Source organism: Leptonychotes weddellii, chromosome 15 (genome assembly GCF_054177405.1).
Source record: "Leptonychotes weddellii isolate Sample4059 chromosome 15, ASM5417740v2, whole genome shotgun sequence".
In the NCBI taxonomy this organism is placed as follows: domain Eukaryota; kingdom Metazoa; phylum Chordata; class Mammalia; order Carnivora; family Phocidae; genus Leptonychotes; species Leptonychotes weddellii.
The window spans coordinates 10172955-10197189 of record NC_138383.1 but is presented as its reverse complement, the minus strand read 5'-3'; the positions used below and the strand labels follow the sequence as shown (position 1 = coordinate 10197189).

At 38.7% G+C, this 24235-nt stretch overlaps 1 protein-coding gene across 4 annotated transcripts in view; it reads right to left on the bottom strand.

The window, feature by feature from the left end:
* The window catches only part of LOC102734555 (ATP-binding cassette sub-family A member 9-like), a 135095-nt gene that overhangs the window by 42069 nt on the left and 68791 nt on the right, over positions 1–24235 (bottom strand). For 2 of the 4 annotated variants that reach the window (XM_081804614.1, XM_081804613.1), the window contains 17 exons: positions 23078–23197; positions 21727–21925; positions 19696–19862; positions 18903–19036; positions 16278–16415; positions 14173–14280; positions 11863–12036; positions 11562–11675; positions 9339–9458; positions 6728–6796; positions 6173–6264; positions 4865–4985; positions 4156–4273; positions 3337–3428; positions 957–1117; positions 298–373; positions 130–224 (listed from right to left, as the gene is read on the bottom strand). In XM_081804614.1, the coding sequence (XP_081660740.1) occupies positions 130–224; positions 298–373; positions 957–1117; positions 3337–3428; positions 4156–4273; positions 4865–4985; positions 6173–6264; positions 6728–6796; positions 9339–9458; positions 11562–11675; positions 11863–12036; positions 14173–14280; positions 16278–16415; positions 18903–19036; positions 19696–19862; positions 21727–21925; positions 23078–23197 (2098 nt within the window). The remainder of the gene's footprint in view (positions 1–129; positions 225–297; positions 374–956; positions 1118–3336; positions 3429–4155; positions 4274–4864; positions 4986–6172; positions 6265–6727; positions 6797–9338; positions 9459–11561; positions 11676–11862; positions 12037–14172; positions 14281–16277; positions 16416–18902; positions 19037–19695; positions 19863–21726; positions 21926–23077; positions 23198–24235) is intronic. The other 2 variants (XR_014140414.1, XM_081804612.1) reach the window with 1 other exon arrangement.

Here is a 24235-nt window from a genome sequence, read left to right as displayed (position 1 = left end):
CAGATTTTTCGCCCTTAATATTGCATTTCCTGATAATGGGTTGTCTTTTGCCTTATAAACAATGATTTTGAAGACTAGTTGTTATAGGACTAATCAGTTCACTTAGGATTACTCATGACATCTCCTCACCACATTTGCTGCTGCCCCTCAGGGTCCATGCCCGTGGATGGCTCATCCAGAAGCACCACTGATGGGTTTCCCAGGATGCTCAGCACGAAGCACACCTGGAACGAGAGGAACAGCATGTCTGGCACCGACCTGTGGGGTGTGCAGAGTAACACCGAGCCCTGTTCCTACCTTCCTCTTTATTCCCTCGGATAAGGCCTTCACAGGCAGCTTCAGCTGGTCCTGCAGCTTGAGTGCATCCACCAACCTGGAGGAAGCAGAGTGAGTCAATCCACATTACCCCCACACTATGAGGAATGTGTGTGGGGAATGGGTAAATCAGAACAAACACTATAGTAGAGACATTTTTAAAAAGAGTATTCAGAATGATCATAAAATTGAAACTACCTAGGATACTTTATGAGCCTTTTATAGTGGTCAAATTCATATTTTTCAATGACATCTTTCCATATTAAGGAATAATCAATAATATTTTTCTCTCCAGGCTTAATACAACACTCCACTGGCTTCTTGATAACTACGTCTTCTCCCACAGGTGTGGAGTCATTGGTTAGAATCTCCCTTCCTTGGGGTGCCTGGGTGGCTCAGATGGTTAAGCGTCTGCCTTCGGCTCAGGTCATGATCCCAGGGTCCTGGGATCGAGTCCCGCATCAGGCTCCCTGCTCCTTGGGAGCCTGCTTCTCCCTCTGCCTCTCTCTCTCTGTCTCTCATGAATAAATAATAAAATCTTAAAAAAAAAAAAAAAAAGAATCTCCCTTCCTTAATTCTGTGGGAACATCTTTCCTATCACATCCCCCCAGTAGAGAACCAGTGTGTCTCCCCCCACATACCGTGTGATGGTGACTGTGGCGTCCCCTTTCTTCAGCCCTTTGATGGCAGCGAACACCTCTAGATGTTCCCTTACTGACAGGTTGGGCCAGAGCACGTTCTCCTGAGGACAGTATCCCAGGAACCCGAGGGAGTCCCCCTCACTGCTCCCTTTCAAAATCACCTGCACAAAAAGTTCATTCCCACATTCAGTCCAAAATTGTGTATACACGCATATGGGCACATGAGTGCATAATTCAGTGATGTCCTCCTCGTACACACACAGCTGCCAAGAGTGCAAATGTAAATAAGTGATCACTTAGCTGTAGGCGAAAGATGGCAAAAACTCAATAAATCAAAAGGAACATATTCCACATTGTCATATCTCTCTATAGACTTTATTTCCAAGTCCATTACCTTGGTTGGATTCAGGGTGGCTTACGTGGTTGTTCATTGTTTGACTTCCTTCACTGATCCAAACATTCAAAGGAGTAGATACTTGTTGAGGATTCTATTTCCCCAATGTTAAACTAGCTATAATTATAGGATCTGTTGCGCAAGTTTATTGTGAGCATTAAAAATGGCAGTGGTTCTCAATCAGGGGCAATCTTCTTTCCAGAGAACATTTGGTAATGCCTGGAGATGTTTTTGGTTGTTATACTTGGGTGCTGCTGGAATTGAGTGGATAGAGACCAGGGATGATGCACAGGACAGTCCCCTCACACACACACACAAAAAAAAACCTAGACCAAAATGTTACCAGTGCCAAACTTAAGAAATCCTGAACTAAGATAATAAATGGAAAGTCCTGGCACTAGTCTGGCACAAAGGAACCAGTAAATACTAATAAATAGCATTTATTATTTTTATGAGCCAATCACTGTGCTATATGACAATATTAACAGGTCATGTGTACCAGTGCTTACTATGTGCTAGAATCTAAGCATTTTATGTGTTTTGAATTACTTTATCCTTGGAAAAATCCTATATGACTCAGGTATTAGTTTTATCATCCCTATTTCACATAGGAGAAAAGTAACATGTGCATAGATTTAGTAACTTGCAGAAGGTCACACAAGGTAAACCTGGGAGTTAAAGCTGGACTCTGCCTTCAGAATCCAAGCCCTTAACCCCAACTCTATGTTGTCTTTCCCCAATACAAAGGAGGAGAGAACTAGTTAATGTGGGCTCACAGAGCTTTCGATCCAGACAGAGAAATGGAAAATAAAAACAAGTAGACGCATATGGGGATGAATTATAGCCCCTGCTTAATGCTTTCAAGGCAATAAACGTGATAAAGAATAAAAAGGGAAGATCCAATGTAGCCATGAGTGTAGTCAGGGCAAATCCTTTTGCGGAGGTAAATTTTAAAGTGATGAGAAGGAGGTAACCAAGTACAAAACCGAAGGAGGAGCACTCTAGCCAATGGAAAAATAAACCCAAAGGTCCTACAGAGGGACGATGACCAAAGGCCAATGTGAGCAAGGGGTGAGCAGAGCCCAGATCTTACAGGGCCTTTTTTGGCCATGCTAAAGATTTTGGATCAATTTTTTTTTTAATTTTTTGTTGTTATGTTAATCACCATACATTATTACATCATTAGTTTTAGATGTAGTATTCCATGATTCATTGTTTGTGCATAACACCGATTTTGGATCAATTCTAAGTGAAGGATGATAAGCAGGATAGTGACATGATCTCATCTGCATCTTTTAAGGACTGTTCTGGCTGCTGTGTGAGGCAAGAGGAGAAATGGAAAGACAATTCGGAAACTTATGTTGCAATCCACACGCCTACACAACCTCTCTTCATGGTCCCACTCCCTCTGCCCTCAACCTTCTGTCAAATGTCAGCAGCAGGTCCTCCTCAGTGTTGTGGTCCCTGTGGATCTCCGGCCATCATGTTATCCAACTTGGCCTAGACGTACTGCCAAGTGACATTCACATACCATTCTAGCTTTTGATTGGGAATTTAGACAATCCTTATTTTTTTTCTCTAATCTATGACCTCTCTTTTCTGAATAAATCCTGGATCTTGGCAATTCAATTCAACAAATTCTTAGGATACATAAGTCAACAAAAAATAAAAAATAAAAAACCCAAAGATCTCTGACCTGAATAAAGCTAATGTTCAGCTTTACTTTTACCAAAACACTTCCTTTTAATATCACTACTTTTCATTCAATAAAACATATGGTGTAGATAACATGGAGCCCTTTTTGGCAGCTCACTATTTTTGGAATTAAGGAGAGAAGTTTTTAATTAATCCTCTTCATTCCATGCATAACTCAATGGATTCATAAGAAAGGATCATTTACGTATTTTTAAGACTGTCATCAATGTTCACGGGTTAATGCTTGTTCAAGACAGCATTAATGACCATATTTCTGTGTGGCTTACTTACCTGCCCTGCGGTTGGATTTGTATCTCCAATTATCATCTTAATAGTTGTACTTTTACCAGCTCCATTGTGTCCTAAGAGCCCTATAACTTCACCTGAAAGAAATAGGTATGCTTAGAACTTCAAATAATTACAATAAATCTAAAAGCAAATACTATTGGAGGGCTCACTATGTGTCAGGCTCTGTGTCGAGTGCACGAATGCATTAATTCATCTGTTCTACACACACACACACACACACACACACATCCCTAAGCATTGTTACTGGCTTCAATTTATAGGCAAAGAAACTGAGGGGTAAGGAGGATATATAGCTTGCTCATGCCCATGGTCACACAGCCACTGAGATGCTGAGCTGGAACAGAAACAAATTTTGGTCCCAAAGTCTGTTGCATTTAACAGACACTTTCACAAAATGTGCTCTTTGTTAGAATGGAGACTGCACTGCTGTGTCCCAGTGAGTTCCCTCTTGCGTATATTCCCTGTTGTGAAATGAATGGTACTTTGAAAGCTGTAACATCCTTCTTAACTGCCTCCTTTTTTTCTTTTCTTCTCTTTTCTTTTTTTTTTGGTGTTCTTTTTTTGTTTGTTTGCCTGTTTCAACAGAACAGACAGAACTGTCTTCTTAGGCAAAGAAAAAACACTGTTATTATAACTGAGGCTTTTAAGCAGGACGGATCTGTGTGTGCCTGTGGATGAGTGAGCTGCCTTTCATGCCTATCAATAGATGGCCCCAGATTCGGGTACTATTATTTCCTCCCAAAGACCTCATCTTGGGAGGTCAAGATAGCTCTGCCAACAGTTAAAACTACTGTCTCCAACCTTTTTTAACACAGAAAGAGACATTTCTTATGGCCACTTTTTTCTTCCTCTTAGCAAAGCAGTTTCTCTTTTTGCCTGCATATTCCTTCCGTAGACAGCTAGCAATGATGACGGGTTTCTGTAGAGACAAGTAAATAACAATGGGGCTTTATTCTTACCTTGAAATGAGTGAGTGTGCCATATTCCCTCCAACCACATTTTTCCCTGTACAGAATCATGAATCAGACAAGTCCTTCCCCCAGAAACTGCCATTTTCAAGTGAAATTTCCCAATCTATATTCCTGCAGGGAAATAACATTTGCACCGTATCGCATGATCTGTGCTTCTCTTTCTCAGAAAATAGGAACAGAGACATCCACCAAACCGATAGGACTGTTAAGACACACACTCACACACACACACATGCACACATGCACACAAACACACATATACCTCAGATGGACTCTCTCCTCTTGCAGTAAGCTTTACTCGGTTCATAAGACTCACAGTGTCTTACTTAGGTTTTGTAATGTGTAGCTTTTCTTACCCAAAATACAACCCTAAAAAATGAATTAACAAGTCTGTGCCTGTGTGTATGTGTGTATTTCCCTTGTTCTATCTCTGTGGACATTGCATATTCAGTGAAGTCAAGTGATGAGCTATGTGTGTAAGGATGAAAGAACCACAAAGTGTTTTTCAAAATATTGATGCATGTTTTTAGTCGTTCTACCTCATCAAAGTCTTCAACAGTCCCAGCATTTGTGGTTCTCCTTCTTTCTATCTGAACATCTTCATCCTCTCCTTCGGGTTCTTCTGGGTTTGGAAAAATGCCACTGCTTCTTGGAGAAATTCTAAAATCAAAACAGTGTGATAATAACAGGTTTCCAGTTGAAAAACTTGTAGCAAAAATGAGCTTTCTGTAGACTGCTCTCAATTATGTGAATGGGTTCACTGTGAGTACAACATAACCCCCATTTTTCAGCTCTGTGCCATCTGCCTTGCAAACAACCTGGTGCCATGATGAGTCAAGTGATGCAACTCTTGCTTTTTCCCTAGGTTTACTTTTCCTTGTTGGTTGTGACTTTTAAAAAAACATAATAATAATAAAACAGGACACATTCTCTGGCAAAAGATTTTGGGGCACAGTTGTGTGAGAAAGGCATTTAGGAACTGTATTTTTGGCACCGATATTTTGGAATTCTGAAGACTTTGCGAGAACTGTGGATTGAAACATTTGGAATTTGAGACATATCCCAGGAAATCCAGGACACATAATCACCAGTATGTGAGCACTGTCCCTTCTTAGGAATGTTTGAGAATCACTCCTTCCTGACTGCTATCTATCCAGTTATTTCCTTCATCACCCCCACCACTGATTACTGCTGATTCTCATCTTCTCCCTCCTTCATGCCATCACAAATTGCTGCTGTCTGCTGATTCTTGCCACGCTCCTGCCCTACCACCTACTTTACAGTTGAACTTGATTCATATTTTGTGAGTTAGGTGAGGTTTCCAAAACACACCTGTCTTGATTTCCCATTATGTAATTTGCAAAATCTTTCCTACACTTCTCTATTCCAACACCCTCTAAAATTCAGCTTTAATTTAATTTTCCATTATCTTCCAATACAAACTTTCAAGTTCTTTCCAGCTGTCCACTCAAATCTACAGGAAGGTGGCATTTATATCAACTTCTGTCCTTTTGCTCAGACTACCCTACCTTCCTGGACTGGCTACACTTACCAATTTTTATCTATACTTACCAATTATTTTAAAGATTTTGTCTTTCGTATATAACTTTCTTTTAGTATGTCAATGAAATTCCTTAATTTTTCAGCGTCTCACATGTGCTGATGTGGCTTCCCTCATTAGATTGTAAGCTCATTAAAATATCGTGAATTATAATAATTCTGTACACTATACAATTCCTAAAAAAATCCTGTGCAATTATTTTTACTCAATTAACTTAAGCATATTAAAATGTTTTTAAACAATGAATATTAAATAAAACATGAAAATGTATTTGAATTTTCTCAACCTGAACGCGGGATCTTTTCTCATTGATTTCTTCCTAAAGTTCACTTCCAGACACCGGAGAACAAAAACAAAAATGCAAAAATGAAGGTAAGGCTAAGGGGAGAAAAAGACAATCAATATTAGAAATCACCATAAAAACAAGTTCAATATTGGAATTTATTTAAGGAGTTTGATCATATGTACAAAGATAGATCTGATAACATTTTGACAAGTTTGAAAGACAATCGATTTAATACCCAATGAAACTCTCAGAGCTAGCTTCACTGTTCTTCAGAGAAGCTGTAATAGACAAGATAGTAGTAAGTTGGTACCCGGACTATTCATGCCATTGAGAGTTTGGGCTCCACACTCCATGTCAGATGATTGTTATAAAGAAAGCGGTCCAAATTTTAAAGCCTCTGTGTGTGTGTGTGTGTGTGTGTGTGTGTGTGTGTGTTGCTTCAGATGCCTAAAATGCTGCATTTTTAAGTGCCAAAGTTAAACTTTTTAACTTAATGCTAAGCAAACAAATGTGTCCCCCTCACGCAAGAACATTTAAATGGAAATATATTCTTACTATTAGCAGTGCCAGAAACACAACTTGATATTCTGAAGCTCCTAAATAATCCATGGAGTCAGGAGAAATCTGTAAAATGAGGAAAAGTAGGTTTAGATGAACATTTATCTGTTCTCAAATCTCATCTCATGTAAGATACATTAATGTCCTTTTAATGACTTTGCCAGCGTTCTCTCGTGCATCAGGTAAAAGTCGATTTCCGACTGTGCTATGTGTCTTCCTTGCTTCCAAAGTCACTCAGTAACCTCCTCTCCTGTGCTGGCCTACAGGCTCAGATGCTTTTAGAACACTGTGAGTCAGCATGATTCTCCGTGCTAAGAGAATCCTGGGTGGTGCTGGGGACCATTGAAGCCATGGGCAAGATCTGTCTTAAGACAAACCCTCTTCCCTAACTTTTACCTGCCTTTCTCCCTACATTTGTGCTCCTTCCCTAAGAGCCCTGGAACCAGTACATTGCTCTGTCCCTTGCTCTACCCACTCTTAAGAATAATCATGACAACTCTTCATGCTAAAGACAAAACTCTTCACCTGGAATTTGGCATGGTTTTCATTAGATTTACAACACATGCATAATATACAGAATATACATGCATAACACATAAGTGCATGATTTTCATTAGATTCACAATACATTCTGAAACATCCCCCGACTCCCTTAGTAAATAAAGAGTAAAGAGCCAATTTTGTTTCTTGAGCTGTATTTCCCAGGACTTTTTTCTGAGCAATGTTAAGCTGACATAGGAAATCTCTATCACAGCCATCCATCATCTAGAAAAGATGATTATATTTTTCTCATTGAATGGTTTTCCAGGACCCTGACATTATTTCAAATAATCTTGTTCTCCTATGTGCCTCTGTCACCCGCTTCCAAACCCTGTACCACATCCAAAATCAACTTCAGGCACCCTAATCTTTGTCCTGTCTACTATGTTTTATTTTTTCAGCTTCCTTGCTCTACTACCCTTACTCCATAATTTGGAGTTGGTGACCCTCCAACCCACCAACCCCACCACTGTTCCACTGTCCATAAACCCCCTCATCTCCTTAACTTCATCATTCCCCAGCTTAGAATCTCCATGGTCCATTACTACAATCCCTCCTTATACAGAACCACTGCTCATTGCCACATTGATTGTACCTTTATCCTTTTCTTTGTCAGACTCAACTGGGAAAACATTAATCCTGATTGAACCCAACTCCACCTGCCCTGAACTGCATCTGGGAAGGAGACTATGATAAGAGAAACTATCAGCTTTGCTGACTGCACTTGCAAAGTAGGGCAAGGGGTCTTTTAATACTCCCTGTCAATTCTATGGTGATCTACTTTCTGAAATAATTGTTTACATCTTTTCCTCTATCCTCAACATCCCAACACCCCTGTTCACCTCACTTTAAGTTGATAACTTCATCTCTTTCCCTAAGAAAGGAGGATCACTCAGAAGAGAATCATGCGTTTACTACCATCAAAGCCACTAAATTACCTGCCTCTGGCTATGATCTTCATAAATGGATGAGATGTTCTTGCTTTGATGGAAAGCAACCTCTCTGCTTGGGTGCTATATGATGTTTTTCTTTTTCTCAGCTGTTCAAGAAGTTGGCTTCTTAGGTAGTTCATGTCTCTCTTTTCATCAAAATTTTCTCTCCTATAAGCACGTTATCTCCCTTCTTAAACAAAAATGTAGTTTCCTCATCCATCTACTTTCCCATCTGTTACTCTTTTCAGTGAAACTAGAAGTAGGTATCTTTATTGCACTACTTCCTCATATTACAATATCTACTAAGCTCGCTCTTGTTAGGTTTGGTGTTCACCCTTTCCTTGAACTCTGTCTGGTTAATACCACCGATGACTTTCATGTAGTCAAATCCAGTGGTCTCTTCTCAGTCATCAACTTTCTAGACCTCTCGTTTGATGGTTGAATCACTCCCTCCTTCCTGAAATATTCTTTACTGCCATCTGGCTCATATCCTTCTATACGGATACTTTAAGTGTTTAAGGAGAGTTTCTGAGAAGAGATTCTGGCGCTCAACAGTTCCCCACTTTTTCTCCTACCTCATGGGCTCCTCCTCAACCTGACTGGCTGACTCTTCTTACCAATCTTTAAATTTTGGAGTCAAGGCCAAATCTTTGGCCCACTTTTTATTCGAACTATACTTACTCTGTAGGTTATATTATCTAGTGCCATCACTTAGATATCATTTATATGCTGATGGATCTCAAGTAACCACATGCTGGATTTCAGACTCATACATCCTACTGGCTACGTGGCATTTCCCATTATGTGCCTATTAGGAATCTTAAACCCAATATGTCCAAAATTAACAGAAAAAGTACATCTCATTAGGCTCCCAGTAGGGTCATTTGGTCCCAGGAGAGAGGGTTATCACGAGAACTATAAAATTCCACTACTGCAGAACCGCCCTTGACCTTCATGAACAAAAGCAGAGCTTCTTATTGAATAACATGACTCTTGCCTGTGGTAAGAGAATGACCTTTCCAAGACAGAGATTTCAAATTTTGTAGATAAGGACTCTACCTACATTTCTACAATATCCTAGGCTATCTCCAATGCCACACACTTCATGACCTGAGGACAGGTGTGAACTTACTTACCTCAGAGAAAATGAATAGAGAACCAATCAGTGTGAAAGGTGGTATTAATATGGTGCAGAGAAATAACCCTAGAAATCCATATTCATTTAGATCCGTAGCAACTATCGAGAAGATGGTGATCTAAAAAAAAAAAAAAATGCATCCTAATTTCACTAAAGTGTAAAAAATCTGAATTTTAGTATGTTTTCCAGGAGGGTGGGAATTCATCTTGTAAATGTTCTTATTTTCAACCTTTCCCTCACACAGCAGTACCGCCACCATGTTTTTTTTCTTTGCGACACAAGATTGTATCAGAATTCTGTATTTGACTGACTATGACATTTTTAAGACACACCAGGGCTTCTCAAATTCAGTGTGCATGAAAATCAGTTGGAGTTCTTGCTGAAATTCAGAATCTGACAAGGGGGCTCTTTATCACACATTGCTCAGCCTTTTGCTTTTTTTTCATTTCACAGGAGGTCATAGACATCTGTTAGGGTTTGAACATACCAGTTATTCATTTTCACAGCTGCACAGTATTTCTTTGAGTGGATATGCAAGAATTCAACAATTTTGCCTTTAGAAAATGTGTTGTTTCAATTTCTCAGCTCCTATAAATAATGGCATACATAAATCCTTATCTATTGACACTCTTAATCTTTATTTTTTAAAGATTTATTTATTTTATTTTAGAGAGAAAGAGAGAGACTGAGCACAAGTGGGAGGAGCCGAGGGACAGGGAGAGAGAATCTCAAGCAGACTCCACACTGAGCATAGAGCCGGACACGGGGCTCCATCTCACAACCCTGAGGTCATGACCTGAGCTGAGACCAAGAGTCCGGCACCTCACTGACTGGGCCACCCAGGTACCCCAACACTCTTAGTCTTTTAGGAAAGATTCTGAGAAATGTAAATGCAGGCTAAAATTTATGTGGATTCACATTTTCAACAGTTACTAACAGATTATTTTTCAAAACGATGGTGACAGTCTATGCTCTTATGAACATGAATGGGTGTGCATCTTACACCACCTCACTGACACTGGGTGCTATAATTAATCACTGTGGGTGTCCTTGTTTTATTGCTGATATTAGGTGAATAGCTGCATAAGTTTACTATGTACTGTAATATTTGCCATTGGTTTTTAGTAATTTGTCCTTCCTGTGCTTATACATTTTACTGGGCATTTTTAAAGGAATTATATGGTGTTTTCTTTTCTTTCTTTTTTTTTTTTATTTATTTATTTGAGACAGAGAGAATGAGAGACAGAGAGCATGAGAGGGAGGAGGGTCAGAGGGAGAAGCAGGCTTCCTGCTGAGCAGGGAGCCCAATGCGGGACTCGATCCCGGGACTCCAGGATCATGACCTGAGCCAAAGGCACTCGCTTAACCAACTGAGCCACCCAGGCGCCCCTATGGTGTTTTCTTAATTCATGCAGTTTTCCTCTCTTAATTTGAAAGCTCCTAATAGTGAACCATCATCTCAATCTAAAATAAATCATACTGGGCTATTCCTCTTCTTCTTGTTTTAATTTATTTCTGGGTTTGCTTTGTCATCTCTTTATTTAGACAACTGTCTTTGATTTTCCAAATTAATTTATCAATGATATTCTTTTTTTTAAGATTTTATTTATTTATTTGTCAGAGAGAGAAAGAGAGAGCACAAGCAGGGGGAGCAGCAGGCTCCCCACTGATCAAGGAGCCCAATGTGGGACTCGATCCCAGGACCCTGAGATCATGATCTGAGCTGAAGGCAGATGCTTAACTGACTGAGCCACCCAGGTGTCCCTATCTTTCTTAGGATTTGTTACTAAAGTTATGCTCACTTTATAAAAGGCACTATTACACCTTGTGGATTTTTTTATATAAATGTTATAACCATGATTCCCAAAGTTTTGCAATCTTCACGCACGCTTAACAGAATTCAGTGGTCTCTACCGGTGCTTTTATAACCTTTTTTAATTTTTTAAATTCTTTATTCTTTTTCTTGGTCAGATTAATTTCATCCTTAAATGATCCTCCTTCCCCCCCAGCTTTATTGAGATATAATTGACATATATGGTTTATAAATATTTTCCCCATTCCATAGGTTGCCCTGTCATTTTGTTGATTGCTTTGTTTGCTATGCAGAAGCTTTTTAGTTCGACATTGTCCCTCTTGTTGACTGTACCTTTAAAATACATATTCTTAAAATTATTTAAAAATGATTTAAAAATCAAATAATATGCACTGTCTGCATACTTACAATTAAGAAGAAAAATGACCAAATACCACTATTTTTTCTCCCATTGCGAAAAATGAATGAAATCACGTATGTCAAGAAAACCAGAGATGAGACATATCCAATACTACACAGGATCTGAAAATAGAAATATTAAGGTTGGATAAGGTAAATACTACCTAGGAAAGCATTCCTACTGAAACCTCAACTTTCCAAACTACGCGATAGCAAAGGTAATTTGAAGTTCTTTAGTTGAAGATAAATAATGTCATTGCATTCATGAAATATAGTCTAACAAAACTACCTCATAATTTTTGCCGCTTACCTGAACTAAAAGGTTTTGAATTATAAATATAATTTCATCTGGGCTAAAAACGTAATCCATTATTTGCATCAGAAGGAGGATCAAGAAGTAGAGTGGAATATCTACCAGTGCCTGGCCAAACCAGTATGCAGAAGGGTAGAGCCCTGAAATCCGTAGCTGGGAGTGAGCTTTTCTCTGGGAAAGAAAAGGAAGAATCATCAAAAGTGCTGAATAGTTGAGGCTCGAGAAGTTGTAAATATGTGCTCATAAATCATTCATTTTTTTTTTCCTGTGTCCCTTTCATATATTATGCCGATTTAGTAAATGAGACTTTTACTGGCCACACTCCTCCTTCAGGGGGATCGATGATGCTCCAAACTGCATGGTGACTTCATCATCTGAAGGAGAAATGCACTAATATAACCAGCTCACATTCTATCACAGAATGACTGGACATAGCCTCAGTAAGATTCCTGTTCTTGTATTCACAAAGCTACTCTTCCTTTTGACACTAATGGAGACTTGAAAATTGTACAAAGATTCAAAAGATGTAGGTCTGCAAATTTCCTGTAAGATTCTTCAAATTTATGCTGGGTGTAAAGAGTCCATTAATTATCGGCATTTTATTTTAGGTCTAAGAAATGATCTTCTAACAGGTCAATTTCATTACCAACTCTTTAGGTTGGCATAAGAAGATGTCTGTTAAAACTAATAAGATAAAAATAAGACACTTATTGTCTTGAAGTAGACCACATTTTTCATTATTACATATGAAAACTAGTAAGTAGATTTTGATATTGTGACTCACTCTAAGCTATATTGTTGCGGTGATTGCCTTAACACAAGGCTTAAAATATTACTTGAACTTTAACAGAAGCACAAAAGCAATGGAAATTTTAAACCTAAAATTGAGTCTATATAAAGACATTCCTTAGGAAAAAAGTTAGAATGGAGATAAATATTCTGGAAAGGGGAGTGTATCTGGAAAAACAGCAGGAAAAAGAATGATAGCGAGGGCGCGTTAGAGAGTTGGACATTTTCTGTTCAGTGATGTGTTCAATATATGTTTGCTGAGCCCACCATGTGCTTTGTGTTGGTCATGGGCTCTTGTGGAGTTTAAGTTGCAGGGGGCAAGAGAGATAAAGGTGATATGCAAATAAGTGTAGTGATAGCTACATAATTAAAATTGTGAAAATTAAAATTTAAGAAGTAAAATTAAAAGTGTTAAGATAAGGGTCATAGGAGAGGTGAATTGTAATTAGGGGATTTGTCAGAGGAGTTTCCCTTATGAAGGGCCTGAGTTAGGGTCTAAGTGGTGAGTAGGAATTAGACAGGTGACAGGTTAAGGAGCAGAGTGGGCAGAGAGCATAGGAGAGAAGACCAGCAGTGGGGAGAGTTGACCCTCTCGGGAAACTGGAAAGACAGCATGGCTGGACATAGTTATTGAGGTAATAGTGGTGTCAGATCAAAGTGGAGAAGGACGTCCAGGTCCAGATCATGCACGGCTTTTCAGGCTACAGCAAGGATTTCATTCTTGCTCTTTGGTTTGCCAAGAAACCACTGGAGGGACTTAGGCAGGTAATCAACATGGTCAGGTGCGTGTTTTTAAGTAATTGCTCTGTCTCACTGGGTGGAGAATGGGTAAGGAGAAGACTAATGGGGATCCACAGCGAGCAGTTAAGGAGGCTGATGTGCTCATCCAGGAGAGACATGATAGTGGATCTCACTAGGGTGTTGAGGAGAGATGGAGGAATGTGGAAAGATTTAGACTTATTTCAGAGGCAAATTCCATGACTTCACCATTAGCCGGCTATGGAGGTTAAGGAGAAAGAGATACCAATATCATGGAGTTGCCAATTCGATTTGGGTTTTAGATAAATATCCTATAAAAAAAATTTTAGTACAAGTATGTTCCAATCGAATGAAGCTAAAATGAATCTTGAAAGGGGCAGCCTTTTTCAACAATAAGCCAAAATGCTGTGGTGAGTTGGTTAGGACTGTTTAACTGAGTAACTTCACCACAATCTTAAAGCAAAAACCATCGCTGAGAGAGGCATTGTGATAATGTCAGAGGGTCGTGACTACCAATAAAAATCTAAGTGATAAACCAGATGAAAGCTGCCATTCCCTGTTAGCTGATGATACTCCTCAGCTGTCCTTCCTGAGGTCTCACAGTTGTTTAAGAAAAATAACATTTTCTTCATACTTGCCAACCTTTTATTAAAAGCATATAAATTAGGTGCACCACCTCCATAGAAATGTACAGTCATAGAGTGGAGAAGGGGTCTCTGATTAATAAGAACATGCAAGGACTTTGTTAACTCTTCTTACTTTATAGTCCCCAATGCTGCTCATCGCAATGTAAGGAGTAAAACAGGCCGCCACAGGTATCCAGAAGAAGGCATTGCTCAGGTACCCATGCTCATAAGACGTGTGCTCCTAAAATCATGCAGAACACGTGAACTGCTAGCAATTGGACGTCTGGTTCATTTGTGCTTAATCTTAACTAAGTCATTCAAATATGTGAATTAGGGTTATGAAGAATGTGGGGCAGCCCCCCCGCACCCCCAAATCTCTATAGCTTTCCAACAGCATGGAAGAGGTACTCAACAGTTCTTACAGCTCTTTCTGAAGAAGCACAGAGGTTAACGCAGGGGTGGAAGTTAACTACCTGCATGATGGCCACATCAAGCAATGAACAAGGGAAAGGAGAGAGAGCTTGACAGTGAGGGCATCTCTGTAGCAGCCGAAGGGAAATTCTGCTCTGCATCATCGAGTGCATCTTCCTCTACACAAGCGACTGGAGTCAAAGCTAAATACTACCCAAGACAATCAGGCAGGTCACCTAGGTCGTGGCAGCCACATACGCAGAAGCTACAGGTAGCAGATACAACTAGAGAAAGCAGCATGTCTCCAGAGCAGCATTTCTTCCTGTCTTAACCTCTCCATCTTTCCTCTCGGCTTCCAGCCCCAGCAGTGGAGAAAAAAGGGGGTGGGGAGTCTGAGCAAGGTCACTCTCTCCTTTCTACTCCAGGATGTTAGACTAGAAAAGGGGGGGAAAGGGCAAAGCCCACCACGGCCCACCCACCCAGTCCACCGCCATTAGGCCACAAATTGACCCTGCGGTGTTTGAATTGGATAGGAAATTGAAGCTTTGGACAGCACTGGAATAATTCTCAATAACGAAGAGTGACCAGGGAGCTGTAGAGTATGCCCATGGTGTCATTTTAAGAAGGCGAAGGGAGATTCAAAATGGCGAGATGATAGAGCTGCCCACCCTCCCCCACTGCGGCGTGTGGAGGTTCTGTGGAGATTCTGTGGAGATTCTGACTCAAGATCTGAGCAGGCCTGGCAAACTGTAATTCAAACAAAAACTGCTTCTAGTTCAGTCTGTCTGCTGATCTAGTCAAAGCTGAACATTCTTTGATGGAAACTCGATGCGCTCCAAAGAAAAATAATACAAAGAGCAATAGTGATCACGAGAGCAGTTTATCGAGTGCCTGTGGTTTCCGATGTTTTTTTTTTTTTTTTTTTAAAGATTTTATTTATTTATTTGAGAGAGAGAATGAGATAGAGAGCATGAGAGGGGGGAGGGTCAGAGAGAGAAGCAGGCTCCCCGCCGAGCAGGGAGCCCGACGCGGGACCCGATCCCGGGACTCCAGGATCACGACCCGAGCCGAAGGCAGTCGCTCAACCAACTGAGCCACCCAGGCGCCCGGTTTCCGATGTTTTTGTGCCTTACTCATCACCTTTAACTCAGTCAACTGCACCTCCTACTCACGTTGCCTTATTTACTTCTTAAGAAAACTTTGAGATGAAGTTTTTATCTGTAGTTTTTTCCTGTGGATTGCTGAACCAAGGGCTACAGAAGGTCAAGTTGTTATGGCCACATTGTCTGGCCTTTAAGACTCTGGCTGTTTCAACGAGGTCCCATTACCTACCGCAACAGACGGTGACAGATCTAAGATGAAAATTTGTCAGTTCTTTTCCTCAACTAATTGTATTTTCTGCTGTTCCACTGACCCCAAGTCATCCAATTCAGGTTATAATGTTGCATAGTCATTACTAGATAGTGTGTGTATGTATATAGGTGTGTGTGTGTATAAACCCGTAAATGTAAACTACATGTATGTAAAACATACACTTATTCAAGAACAAGTTCACAAAAATTAACATGATGTTATTTCAGCATTTCAAGTGTCTTCTTGAAAACTCCTTAAAGTTCAGGATAAGTGAGATAATATTATACTTACTTCAGGGGCGCCTGGGTGGTGCAGTCGGTTAAGCATCCGACTCTTGATTTCGGTTCAGGTCATGATCTCAGTGTTGTGGGATCGAGCCCCGCATCGGGCTCCAAGCTGGGCGTGGAACCTGATTAGGACTCTCTCTCTCTCTCTCTCTCTTCCTCTGCCCCCCCCCTAAAAAATTATACTTACTTCAAAATATGTGCTTCTGTCAGTCCGAATGTGTTCTGAAGAATTAAAAATTCTAAGTAGCCCATTGCTGATGATATCCATGAGGACAGGAAAGCAATTCAGCCTTTTGGTGTTACATGCTATTGAGAACCTGTGATCCTAAAATGTAATAAATATGCATTCTGAGTCCTCAGAAAGCAAATACAAAATTTAATGAAAGAATATGGTAGAAAATCGTTCGAATTATTGACAAAACAGGAAGGCTAAAGCACTAAATGTGATTAATATCACCATCACCCATATTATTTGATTAATTCCCGATATACCGCAAGGAATAATTCAGTATTTTGCTCTTTACTGACCATAGCATCAGCCGTGTGGCTATTTATGCCTAAATGCTCACAAAATGAAATACCTCAGATGCTTTTTAGCAGCAATACCATAAAACTCCACAAAGCCATGTCTCTTTGACATGGCAGTAGGCTTCCTTTCAAAATGCGATACATGCACTTTATAAATTAAGAATGCGTGGATACTTGGAAGCAGAAGGCAGGCAGCTACTGTAATGAAAGCATAGGTTTTCACAAATACTGAGCTTGCAGTAGCAATGCTGCATGTAAAAATCTCTTTTAGGGGCACCTGGGTGGCTCAGTCGTTAAGCGTCTGCCTTCAGCTCTGGTCATGATCCCAGGGTCCTGGGATTGAGCCCCTCATCAGGCTCCCTGCTTGGCAGGAAGCCTGCTTCTTCCTCTCCCACTCCCCCTACTTGTGTTCCCTCTCTCACTGTCTCTCTCTCTGTCAAATAAATAAATAAAATCTTTAAAAAAAAATCTCTTTTAAAATGACATTTTAAAATCATTTCACAGTATATGTAAGTCATAATGCTGTACACCTTAGACTTATACAGTGCTGTATATTACTTTTATCTTAATAAAACTGGGGGGGAGACATATGGTAAAAAATGTTACATCTCTCTCTATATATTATATAAAATATATGACGTGTATATACATATGTATAACATGATTACTTCTTGCCCAAATAAAAAGAATGTAAGTTATTATTTGGGCATGCATTTTTGCAATCACAAATAAATCACATGGATTGTATCTAATCTAATTACTTAAAGTAATGTTTACTGATATTAAGAATGCCATTTTTTAAACTATTTTTCTGAGCACACTGGAAACTAGCCTGATTAAAACATACCAAAGACCAGTTTGATCAAAGGTAATTTCTAATTTTATTATTGGCACACAAATTATTTCTGAAAATTAACTCCGACAAGTTGCAAATGGTCAAGCGTTGTAACATTTACCTGCTGTGGCTTACACATATAACACTCTCTTGTTATATTTTTTCATTTGTCTGTCACAGGGATTTCTCCCCAAACTCCCACAGGGTCTAGGCAGGTCATATACATGCGTGAAGCAGCATGGGGATAGAGCAACTTGGCAAGTAAAGTCCAAGTCTAAACTGGGCAACTGTTTCTCAATTCCAACCACAGACTGCCAGAATTAGCATATGGAGGGATTTTTCAAGGGAAGCAGAAATGTAAATTTTTATAAGAAATACACCAATCTTAAATATTGCCAAATAAGGCAGTCCTTCTCAATCTTCAGTGAGCGTACTAATCCGCAGATTTTATTAAAGTGCAAATACTCAGTAGGTCTGGAGTGGGGGCTAAGAGTCTGCAATTCTTTTCTTTTCTTTTTTTTCAACATCTGGCACATAATTTTTATTTATTTACTTATTATTATCATTATGTTCAATTAGCCAACATATAGTACATCATTAGTTTTTGATGTAGTGTTCAACGATTCATTAGTTGAGAGTCTGCATTTCTAACAAGCTCCTAGGTGATCCACTGTTGTTGATTCATGAACTGCAAGTTGTAGGAAACAGAAATTTTTTTTTTAAAGATTTTATTTATTTATTTGACAGAGAGAGAGCACAAGTAGGCAGAGTGGCAGGCAGAGGGAGAGGGAGAAGCAGGCTCTCTGCTGAGCAGGGAGCCTGTCGTGGGGCTCGATCCCAGGACCCCAGGATCATGACCTGAGCCGAAGGCAGCCACTTAACTGACTGAGCCACCCAGGTGCCCCGGAAACAGAAATTTTTTAATATCAGATAGCTGAATATAAATGTTTATCTAAAGATTTGACCCATTTGTATAAAATTTAGCAGCCAAGACTTGAGCTTTTTTCCCATAAAAAATAAACAAAAGTCTACTGTAAAAAAATTAAGAACAATTTTTTTTTTTTTTTGGTAATGGAGCTGCAGTTCACGATAGATATTAATCAGACTTCTTATTAGAGGATTCCTCAAAGTGTCATTTGAGTTGAAATCCAATTGAGAATAAGATTTAAGTTCATTATTAGAATGGAATACAATCTATAATAAGATTTAAATTCATTGTTAATAATAGTGCATACAATTTAATGAGGAATAAAATCAAACAGCATTTCATTCTGTGTTGTTATAATGGAGGCTATTGGCAAATATTTGCGGTACAGCTTCTCCTCTTACAAATGAGAGATATCCCATCTGTTTGTGTTAAATTGGCCTTTTATGTCCGTTGTTAGGTATTATTCAAATGGCGTCCATACCCCATCTTTGGTGAGATGCAACAGTCAGAACCCAACATACCTTGTCATCACCTGACACAGTGATAACACCATTGTATGATAGCTCATTTGGGCCACTTCTAGTTCCAAAGGCATCCACTTCCAAAGCTATGTTCTGTTGCCTCAGTGAATGTATAAAGTTATCAATACTTGACCCTATCATGAAGGTAAAAATCAAAAGAAGCAAGAGGGAAGTAAAACAACAGGCAAGTAATAATAAAAAACAAAACAAAACAAAAAAACCCCTAAAGTAAACTAAATGATGTCACCCAAAGCATACCATAATAAAAGACTGTCTAAGGATTTCCTTAGAAAGGCAGAAATGATGCTATGATACCAAAATCCATTCTGATATCAAAGATGGGACAAGATTACTTTCCCTAGAGCCTAGCCATTTACATATAATTTCTGTTAGTGTAAAAATACTATTTAAAGTTAACATCATAATCCTTAAAGATATTAATCTTCTATTTTCTTAGAAATTTGGAACAGATTTTTTTCCAGCGCCCAAGAATGCACAGTACTTCAAAAATGTTGTGGAAAGGCCTCAAAGATCAGTCAATGATTTATCTTAGTAAATCCCCTTTGGTTGCTCGGTGCAATCAACTTTAGGATTTAAGTAACCTTGCAAGATGTGTTTCTAAAATAAACTTCCCAACCTTGAATTTTTCATTTTTTAAAATTAATTTCCTATTTGGCCTCATATGTGTTTTCTAAAACATACAGAATTTATTTTTCCCCTCATGGTTTATGTTGTCTGGGGAATCTCTCAAGAAGAACAACACTGAAAAGTTACATTTCAGCTCTATGTTTACCTGTTTTATTGATTACCAGTAAGTGGGTCAGAGGAGCTTGAGGTGGTTGTCCCGGAGAGAGGAAGTACATATTAGGAGTCAGTCCCCAAGAATAACTTTTTTGATATAACTCATAGAATAGATGTTCCAAAAGCTGAGGGCAAAAGCTGATGCCAAAAAGCAATAATCTACATGGAGGAAAATGTAAAAGAAAAAAAAAATCTATAGCAACTTTTGTAGATTTTTAAGTTTGAGTAGATACTGGATATTAAAATAGAAATAAATTCTAAGCACTAATCAAATATAGGAATCATGCTTCCCCCCCACCCCCACCCCTTATTTCTTTTTTCTAAAATGAAATGGTTCCTACGTATCTATGCTTGGTCTTTCTATCTCTCTAAATGCCTCTCCTCCGCCCACCCCCCCCATTTTGGACATGTCACTCAAGCTCATGATGTTGGCTAGGTATCTCTCCAATTCCTACTTCTTTCCTCTGTTTCCATCTTGCATTTCTTCCTTTTTCTAGACCACTGAACACAGGCATACTACCAACACTCAAACGTACTACACTCTGACACTTTTTCCCTTCCTGTTCCCAATTTGTATAAATTACAACGTTTTCTCATTCACTCAAGTTCCCAAGGATCATTTTCCACTAATCTGTCTCCTTTAAGTCTCTTTTCTGAATAGCTGAAAATTTCTATCATATCATCATTATTAGGTGCCTAAAAACTTTTCTCTTCCACTTTTCAAGTTTGGACCTTAATTGTCTCTCTCCTGACCTCTTTCAGTATTGTCCTCAATGACTGTTTTCCTTGTCTCCAGAGTCTACTATTTCTGAGCCATTTTTGCACTGTTGCCCAATTAAGTGCAATTTGGCAATCTGTTCATTTTATTTTATATTTTACAGAGAGAGTAAGAGTGAGCGCAAGTGGGGGGAGGGGCAGAGGGCGAGAGAAAGAGAAATCCCCAAGCAGACTCCCTGCTGAGTGCAGAATCTGACACAGGGCTGGATCTCACGACCCTGGGATCATGACATGAGCTGAAATCTAGAGTCGGATGCCCAACAGACAAGCCACCCAGTGCCCCTCCCTGGCAATCTGTTCTAATTATGTCAATCATCTTTTCAAACAAAAAAGAAAACTTCAATACTTCCTTACTAGTCATAAAGCCCAAACTCTTCAGCTGTATGTAATACGTTATCAAAATTATTTTTTACTTTTCTGGATCCTTTATGTTGTAATCAACTCAAATTGATAATAGCTCTTCTGAGTTTTCATGTATCTCCATACTCAGTATTGCCCCCTCTGCCTGATTTTCCATCCTCCTTTCTTTCCTTGGCTGTTACATTTTCCTACACCAGACTCCATTTCTCCCTCATATAAAACGATTTTTCTGATGCCCATATTGGAACATAATCTTTCACATACTGAATGTTCTGGTTGACAATATTGTCTAATCTTATGCTATGGTTTTGAGTGTACTTCTAATTACCTTCAAGAGCCAAATCTCATGTCTGATTTATTTTGATAAGTGTTACAGATATTTACCATAGAGTGTTATGCAGAAGTGCTAACAAATATTTTTTAATGAATGATTCCTGGCTGGAGAGCAGGATTTTTGCAAGGAGGTATTACTCAATGAACAGCCCGAAGCTATAGGGAAATGTGTGAACCATGAAGCAGGTTCCAGAGAGTGGATGGCTCAGATCCAGCCTGGCACAGGGCTATTTGGGCAAAGAGGAAGTTCTGGGGATGGGACCCAAGTGCTAACTTCCATGCTTCAGAAAAACGATTTCAACCCTTGGATAAGAGCAGATTCTGTGTGAAATTAAGAGAAAAAGCCCAAACTTTACCGGGTTTAATTACATACCCACCAAAGCAATTGGAAATTGTTTTCTGTGTTAAAAAAAGACCACATGCAATTGCTGGAATTTATCTCAGAGGGTTTTTTTGTGTGTTTTGTTTGTTTGTTTATTTGTTTTTGTTTTTTTCCCCTTGAATTTATTTTGAGAGCACTAACCCAACATATCTGAAACACTTGGGTACTCACATGGTCAACAGAGTTTTTTTTTCATTCTTTAACTTGAGGAAGCGAACTTTTGCTATTGCACAGAGCTGCTGTCTCCAGAGAGCCATGCCGCTGATTGATTTCTTTGTTTCCTTAAGGGAAGACAAAATTTGTTCCAGCTCAACAAGGCTTCCTGTGTCTTTTGTCCTATTACTTTGTAACTCTCCCCAAATTCCAACATCTATAAAACATAAAATCAATAATTTATAATGTGTCATTTTAGATGTGCATTACTTAGATTTTTCTATGACCATCTTTTCACCAAATGGTGTTGGAGTAGAGAATCTTGGGCAAAGATGCTAATAAATGAATTCATGGCATTATGAGAGTAACTACCAAAGAAAAGGAAACAGAGCAAAAAAAAAAAGGCATAATACAAGAAGAAAAACTAATGACATAATGAAAGAAATCTTGTATTTTCTTTTTAAAAAGGTTTATGTCTATAGCTTTAAGGACTTAATTTATTCTAGGGAAATCAATGAAAAGAAACCCATTTTTAGCCTAGAAAAATCTACTCATTGCAAAAAATAAACTATCAGTATTTCTGACTAAGGTGGAAGAGTTGGTATATATATAGAACCCTCCCCATCCCCTTCCAAGGGTATAAAATTGGTAGAGACAATATTTTTTCATGTAGCCATGGTTGAAAACAAGAAAAAAGTTACCTGTTTTGGAAGACAAGCCTAGAGAAACTGATCAGCTCTAGACTTTGAGAAAGCTATAGTATATTAAAAGTTAAGCATAACCACAAGTATATAACTTCAAAAGTGGATAAAAGAGGGAAAGAGGTATTTTTAAAAACCCACTCAATCAATAAAAAATAGAAAATGGAAAAAAAAAAGAACATAGAAAAGAGTAAACCGGAAACAAGGAATTATCTTAGATCAAGTAGAGAGGACTTTCCAAGGAATGGCAATTATACCAACAGCAAATCTTTCCAATAACAAAAATGTAACCCTGAAGATATTGGAACAGTAGCCTCAAAATGTTACAAGAAAAGTTAACTGTCAAGATACAATTTTAATTTCTTTCTCTCTACAGCACTTACATTATATATTTATTGTCTACTCCATGAGGACCTAGTCTTGTACACTGCTATATCCCACACCCTTAGTAAAATGCATAGTACAAAATAAGGAATTTAAGAGGGGGGACCAGTATTGGGAGAAAAGGGAAGAAGGAGATAGAAATATATCTCTTCTCTGCTCTAAGTTTTCCCAAGACCAGACTGAATCAGAGCACCTCCAAAAGCATACAACCTCATCATTCAAAGTATATTTTCAAAATAGAATATTCTACAGAAAGATAAAATTGAAGTTTCTTTTGTTTTTACCTGATTCATCAATAGCTGATTTTCCTTCTAATTTCAAGAACACTTCATTCAAAGTTGTCATGGAAACACCATAATTCTCAATGCCCTGGTTAGAGCATCTGTCAAGATCCCTGTAAAGATCTAAAAGTAGTCAGAAAAATGCATTAGAAGAATATAATTTGTAATGAGATTGATAGTAACTATATTTTTCAACAATAGAGAACATGTGTGATAGGCCAAAAGCATTCATAAGAAACAAAGCTATGATATAGACATTCCCTTATTTCTAAAATAACCTATATAGTGTGTGTCCATGTCTTGAGTATAAAATTGTAATCATCTATGTTTCATTCTTGGAAAGCTACATATGCAGAGTTCTTTAAGAAATACTATGTTTTATTTATTCTGTTTTTAAAAAATTAATTCTGTTTGATAATGGGAGTGTAATAAATGAACTGAATGCTTGTGGTCTCCCATAAATCCATATGTTGAAACCCTACCCTCCAGGTGTGATGGTATTAGGAGGTGGGGGCTTTGGGAGGTAATTAGGATTAGATGAAGTCCTGAGGGTGGAGCTTTGATTAATGGGATTAATACCTTTGAAAGAATCACAAGAAAGCTGGCTTCCTCTCCCTGCTTCTTACCATATGGGAATACAAGAAGTCTGCACTCTGTAACCCCAAAGAGGTAATTCACTAGAACCCAAAGGTGCTGGAACCCAGATCTTGGACTTCCCGGCCTACAGAACCATCAAAAATCAGTATGCTGTTTGTAAGCCCCCCAGCCTATGGTATGTGTTATAGCACCCCCAACTGACTAAGGTAGGAAATATTAAATTCTAAAACCTTTTTAATTCAGGAATATTATTCCAAAAACTGAGAGAAGAATGCTCTTAGGAATAACTAGTAGGCAGTAAAATAACAAATGCAAAATAACTAATGTTTATAGAAATAATTAGGTGCTGCACAATCTTCCCTAGTTTAGAGAAATATATAAGTTAAAGGAAAGGATGAAGTATGTATGTAACTTTGCATTTACTCTATCTCTCTTTTTCAGCTTCTGACCACGGTATGAAGATTACACAAGAGCCTTCAAAGAAGGTAGGTCTTGAGAGACAAAGCATAAGAGACTCTTAACTAGGGCGCCTGAGTGGCTCAGATGGTTAAGCGTCTGCCTTCG